General features: G+C 43.9%; 1 protein-coding gene across 2 annotated transcripts; it reads right to left on the bottom strand.

Annotated features, from left to right (window-relative positions):
* Nucleotides 1-700: 700 nt before the first annotated feature.
* GLOD5 (glyoxalase domain containing 5) lies at nucleotides 701-6,138 on the bottom strand. 2 transcript variants are annotated; one of them, XM_019714277.3, is made up of 4 exons: nucleotides 5,964-6,138; nucleotides 3,039-3,176; nucleotides 2,029-2,184; nucleotides 701-1,025 (listed from the first exon to the last, which is right to left on the bottom strand). In XM_019714277.3, exons 1-4 carry the CDS (start codon nucleotides 6,033-6,035, stop codon nucleotides 900-902), a joined length of 492 nt encoding a protein of 163 aa, XP_019569836.2. In that variant the 5' UTR covers nucleotides 6,036-6,138; the 3' UTR covers nucleotides 701-899. The 2 variants fall into 2 exon arrangements, with proteins under 2 accessions (XP_019569836.2, XP_019569838.2); XM_019714279.3 differs by having other exon boundaries at nucleotides 5,973-6,135.
* Nucleotides 6,139-6,638: the final 500 nt, after the last annotated feature.

Here is a 6,638-nt window from a genome sequence, read left to right as displayed (position 1 = left end):
TTTGTATCTGTGTTCCCGCTTTTCCATCGTTTCTTTTTCTCCAAAGCATTTATCATCCTCTAACGTACTTCATATTTTCCTTACTTCATTTTATTTATTTTGAGTCGCTCCCACTAGAATGGCAGCTCCACAAACATACGTATGCTTGTCTCTTCTGTTCACCGCTCTTTCTCCAAAGCTTGGAACAAGGCCAAGCACAGAGTAGGTGCTCAATATATGTTTATTAATTGAATGAGTGAATGGGGTGGTGGTGGTGGTGGGGACAGGAATAGAGGAAATTCGTCCTTGTCTCATCTACTGTGCCAGGAGCTGAACCTCTGTTGAGATGGGTCTGGGCCTAAGTGCTACATCCCCTAGGGGTGAGACCGGGTAAGGCATACCAAGAGGAGATAGTATCATCTGGGCTGTTCCTTGAAAGTCTCATGGGAATCATAGAGATCTTGGGGTTCAGTGAGTCCTCTGGGGTGGAGGAAACAGTACGCAGCACCTGGGGGGGTAAAGCGAGTCTAAAGGGATGAAAAAGGATGGCTTCAGGGACAGGGAGAAATCTATTAGAGGCCTTGAATTCCAAGGGCCGAAGCCTGGATTTGGTCCGTAGAGGTCATACCCTGGCGCTGACCCCCAAACAGCTCAGAGACCTCACACGCTGGACAAACACATACATAATGCCGAGACAATGATAATGAAGTGCCCATATTAATTAAGAGGTTATTCATTTACTGGAGCAGCTTAGGAGGACATTGAGACACATAGTTTTGATCTCAAACCCATCTCAAGTTCCCCCAGCGGGATGTGTGAAGTGCCTAAGTCCTTAGTCCTTGGAGGTTTCTGGGCCTGGGCAAGGTTCTGGAGGAAGGAAGGAAGGAAGAAGGCAACATTGCAGGGAGCGCCAACCTCCATCATGGGGAGATACAGTTGGACACCTCAATCAGGTTTCTGTCAGGGTCTCGAAAGTAGATGGACATGAGGGGCCCTTTTGCCCCAGTTCTGGGGACTGGACCCTCCTCAATGGGGACATCACAAGCCTGAAATGGGAGAAGACAAAAATCACAGTCCATGTGTGAGACCCAAAATGAATTCCTTGTAGTGACCTAGGAGTCCGCCGTATTTTTCTGACCTCATGTCCTACCATTGTCCCCTCCCTCCCTCTGCTCCAGCCACATACCAGCTGTATGACCTTGGACAGAGTACCTAACTGCTCTGTACCTCAGTTTCCTCATCAGTGAAATGGGGATGATAATAGTGTCTAGTATTTAGTAAGTGGCAAAGTTGGAATTCAAACCCAGGCAGTCTAGGACAGAGTCCATACTCTTAACCCCTATGCTTTCCCCACTTTATTCCAAACCAGACTTTTTCACTGATACTTTCCAAAGAGGGAGTCCAGGATATTTACACAGAATATACTCAAGGCCTCGATCTGTGTTCCCCAGCAGGAGAACCAATGCCCCCTTTACATGAAATCATTTTAAGTGTTACAGGAACACCAACATTCAATAACAGTGAGCCAGAAATTATTTCCTCTTCACTCCTCTTTCAATCCTCCTGATTACACCCAGAAAGCCTCCGGTGGAGGCTAACAAGTCCTTAGCACCTCCTTAACCACTTGCAAATCTCCCTTTGGAATGTCAGGCCCAGAGAATTCGGGGAATGGAAATGGCTAGAATTGAATGACATTGTGATGCTTTTATAGCTATTTGTTTTTAGTTACTTTCCCTTTGTGCCAAGATATAATGTTTTTTTCATTTACTTGTTTGAACATTTTCTTTTTACATAAACACATTTATGTAAAAAGAATTTAGGTATACTTTTTCCCAAGGGTGATGTAAAGTTTCCTTTTAAAATACATTTGTTCATGTGAAAAAAAAAATGATGTCAATAAAAATAACAAGTAAACAATTGTGTCCGGGTATTATCTGGATGTGAGGAAACCCATTATGCCTGAAGTTTGAAGAAGACCCCTTTGGGTTATGCTTCTGTTTTTACCGTCTCTGCAGCAGCTTTCTCAAAAAGAATGTAAGTCCGACTCACCTGGAGGTACAGGACCATTTCCTCCAAAGGCACGTCTGTGATCAGACATAGGTCCAGGGAGCCAGGAACTGGGTGAGCAGCTTTGGGTTCAAATTCCTTTCCCACCTCATGTAGGTTAAATTTCTGGTCTCCAAAACACAATGCTTTCCGGTCTCCCTATTTGGGGAGAGAAAACAATCTAGAACTAAACCTCTAAGATGAGTGTGAAGCAAAGCCCCGGTATCTGCCCCCACAAGGTTAAAAAAAGTAGAACAGGGCTTTTAATGAAAACCAACAGCCTCTTTCGGTACGCTAGTCTCATTCCCTAGGGGCAACTGCTTCCCCTGTGTGTGTGTGTGTGTGTGTGTGTGTGTGTGTGTGTGTGTATGTGTGTGTGTGTGTGTGTGTGTGTGTGTGTGTGTGTGTGTTTCTTCTGGAAATTATTTGCGTATCTCCAAATAATGTTTATACTACCCATGGCAGAGACGGCAATTTGCTTACTTAATATACATGTCTCCCTTTTTTTTAATGAACACAACCCAAATTTCAATGGGTTCAATTGTGCGCTCAGCTTTAAAAACTTAACACTGAGACTCTGGAATGTGTTCTATTGTCTTCTAGTCTTTGATGTGACTCTTGGGAAATCTGATATCTGCATATTTCTTTTCCTTTGTAGTTGAATTACTTTTCTTTTTAACACATCGGAAAGCTTTTAGGATCTTCATTTCCACTTTGATGTTCTATAATTTCATAAAATCACATCTAAGTGTCAATGTGCTGGATGTATATTCAGTTAACTCTTTCCTTATAAAGAATGAAAAGTTCTCTGCATTATTTCTACGGTCATTTCCTCCCCTCTATTTCTCCATTTTCTCTCTGGAAGTTTCACTATTCAGAGTTTGGAATCTCCTCCACTGATCCTTTAAGTTTTTTCTCATAGATTTGTTGTGGGGTTTTTTTAAAGTTATTTTCAAAAGTATTATAATCAAATTTTACTCCACTTGCACTTTTGCATCTGGGGAAATGATTACCTTGAAAGTTATGACCTCCATGCCCAGAATCTTGGAATAAAACATGGTGGTATCTTTGATACTCTTTACTGTCATCACGATGTGGTCAAGTCTATGAATAAGACATGGAGAAGGGGTCTGACTGCTGTCCCTCCATGACTTAAAAAAAAAAGAGAGAAAATTCATAAGAGATCACATTGCCACTGGTCACACCCAAGTTTCCTGTTTCCCTCTCCTCACCTCCCCCAATAGCTATACTTCCTCTTCACCACCATTTCAAGGGGAGAGTCCCGGGAGGAAACTTTAGTAGTCTTATTGCCCATGTGTGGATTCACGAGGGCCCATATGTCTGCTATGACCACTCTCCACTGTATTCTTGTTCCCTTTCTCCTTCCAGAGGGATAGAGGCGAAGATAATGGGAATGGAGGCCAAGACCAAACCCTCTCATTTTCCCAAAGCTGAAATTCATCTCTTTTGTAAGAAAATACAAGACATGGAGGAGGCCCAACCCTAGGAGTACAAACCCTCCGTTGGCCAATGTAACCCAGTCCCCTCCTTTCCAACTCTGCAGTTATGACCAGGACGGGATAAGAAGGGATCATCTTAGATGAAATTAATGCTTCTGGGCATGAGTGTTTACAGATCCACCTTGACACCCAGCGGGAGGGCACACTTCCTCCCCCCAACTTCCCGCCCTTTTCACACTTCCCACCAGGTCTTTGTCTTGCTTTGCATTCTTTAGTAATTTGTATATTTACATTACATCTGCTACAGGATTATGTGGTGACTGCGGTCTGGCACTACTGGTAGCAGAGTATAGTGGTTAAAAGAATAGACTCTGGAGACAGACTAACATTTAATTGATCTCTCTGTGCTTTAGTTTCCCTTTCGGTGAAATGGGCATGGTTTTATACATATCTTATAGTACTGTTGTAAACATTTTTTTTGAAGGGCTGTGTTTTTAAGGCCTTAGAGCAATGCCTAACAGAGCACAAGTGCTGTAAGAGTTGATGATGATGATGATGATGTCGTCCTGGTCATCTTGCTAAAATTCAAACTCCCTACCATGACCCCCAATCTCTACAAGCCTCATCCATTGCCCTTGAACTCCAAGCCACATTGTCCTTTGCTTGCTCCTTATAAGGGCCATCCTTGTACCTTTGGCCTCAAGGCCTTTTGCACATGCTTATATCTGTCTCTCTTGCTAGACCACAAGCTTCATAAGGGTAGAGATCTCTCTGTTTTGTTCCCCATTGTGTCCCAAACAACAAGTACCTGTTCAATAATATTTATTCAATTAGTGGATATCTACTACAATTAGGACCAGTGCCTGGTGCATGGTGCAAAGTCTGACTTCTATTTTATTCTATTGTTCTATTCTATTCTATTCCATTCCATTCCATTCCATTCCATTCCATTCCATTCCATTCCATTCCATCCCATTCCATTCTTTTCAATTCCACCCTGTGTTTTTTATTCTGTTCCATTTCACAGTGTTCAATTCCATTCAAACCATTACCTTTTAAACAATTAATTTCACTGAGCTCCAGCTTAAAAAAAAAATACTGTGCTGTTCTATTTTCATTAGTGGAGGAGGCATTAGCAAAGTTGGTGAGTTCTGCTGTCCTCCTGGATACAGAGGATCCGCAGGGATACAGAAACAGTAGAATGAGAAAATGACTCACATTGGGCTCCACTGAAAATAAAGTCGTATGTTTAAACAAATCTTATTAACCTTTTAACATATGTAAGATCTGTAATAGCATCCCCTTTTCATTCCTGATATTGGTAATTTATATTTTTTTCTTTTAATTGTTTGAGAGAAAACAGAAATTACTAATATTTTATTAATCTGTTCAAAGAACCAACTTTTGACATTGTCAATTTTCTCCAATGTATGTTTGCTTTCTATTTCACCAGTTTTTGCTCTTATATTTATAATTTCCTTCCTTCTACTTTCTTACGGTTAAATTTGTTTTTCTTTTCCCAGCTTCTTGATATGAAAGCCCAGCCACTGCTTTTCACCTTTTCTGATCTATGCATTTAGACTGTAGCTTCCCGCTAAGCACTGCTTAGCTACAGCCCCACATTTGGATAATCTTTTGGAAATCAACTCAACCTATTCCTCCCATTTTTTAATGCTCTGCCAGCTCAGACTCACTCCCCAGATCCTGTTTTGCATCTGGGGAGCTCCGTCTTCGTAAATTCAAGGATGAGCCAGGCTGGCTCTCTTAAGGAGTAGGAAGAAAGCCAGTGTAGCTGAGAATCCAAGGGTGAGGTGAGTGACGCATGAGCAGGAAGCGAAGGCAAGGGCCAGGTCATGCAGGGCTGTTGAGGCAAGGTTAGGGAGGCAGGTTTATAAAAAGATGATCAAGACATAGTAATCACCTAAGGCTGACTGTGTGCCAAGCCCTGTTTGAGGAACTATACAGAATAGAATCCATTTTATTCCTCGCAATAACCCTTTATAGATAATAGAGTGCCCAGACCATCATGCCCTCCCTCCTGCCTCCTTCACAGGGAAGGCTTCTGTCTTTCTACAAAGTTCTCTTCAAGGTCCTCTTCAAGGTGAGAAAGATCCCTGACATTCTTCTGGCTAACCTTAAGGTCAGTGCTGTCTCCTGGCACCTCCTACGCTGCCCCATCCTTGTGTCCCCGGCTGATGTGACTTCCCTTAGCCACACTGAGGGAGCAGAGCAGCCGGCCCTCAGCCAGGCCCACTCCTGCAGACATGTTGCGGCTGACAGCGTGTGAGAGCAGAGCCTTTCCGTGTCCCTCTGCTGCCCTCTGCTTGTCTTTGAAAGGAAGAAAGAGAGAGGAGGAGGGAAAAATGGATGTCAGGACAGCAAGATAGCCGGCATAGAAAGGAACCTGATTACCAGGCCTGAGCTGGAGGATACCCAGCCTTGGTGCCAACACCCGTGCCCCAGGCCCCTAGGGGTCACCTCGTTCACCTGCTTCAATGAAGTTCTGCTCCACATCCTGGCTGACAGCCTGGAGGGCAGACGGCACAGCATGGCACGCTAAGTGTCCTTGCTCTGAGGCCTCCAGACAACCTTTGGCTCAGCACCTGTAGCTCAAGGGGCAGGAATGGGAGGGCCACAGGCTGAGGACTGCTAGTGGTGACAGAGGTAGGCGGTGCAAGTACAAGGACTCTGATAGAAAACAAAGGACCTTGAAAGTGAAAGCTTGTGTGTCTTAGCCAGATCGAGCCACCATAACAAAGTACTCTAAAGCCTGGGTGCCTTAAACAACAAAATTTATTTTCTCACAATTTTGGATGCCGGAAGTCCAAGATCAGGGTGTCTGTAGGTCGGGTTCTGGTGATGGCTCTCCACCTGGCCGGCAGATGGCCACCTTCGCACTGTGTCCTCACAGGGCAGAGAGAAAGAGCAAGCCCTTTGGTCTCTCATTATCAGGGCACTAATCCCATCATGAGGACCCCACCCTCATGACCTCATCTACCCCTAACCATCTCCCAAAGACCCCATATTCTAATGCCATCACATTGGGGGGTTAGGGCTTCAACATATGGATTTGGGGAGGGTTCACAAACAGTCAGTTTGGGAATATGATGTAAGGGATTACTTTGTAAAAATACAGAGAAACCACCCATCCTG

The sequence above is a fragment of the Rhinolophus sinicus genome, chromosome 18 (assembly GCF_057876585.1).
Source record: "Rhinolophus sinicus isolate RSI-liver-muscle chromosome 18, RSI-T2T, whole genome shotgun sequence".
NCBI lineage: Eukaryota > Metazoa > Chordata > Mammalia > Chiroptera > Rhinolophidae > Rhinolophus > Rhinolophus sinicus.
Note: the sequence above shows the minus strand (reverse complement) of the source record. Positions and strands in the feature narration are given on the sequence as shown.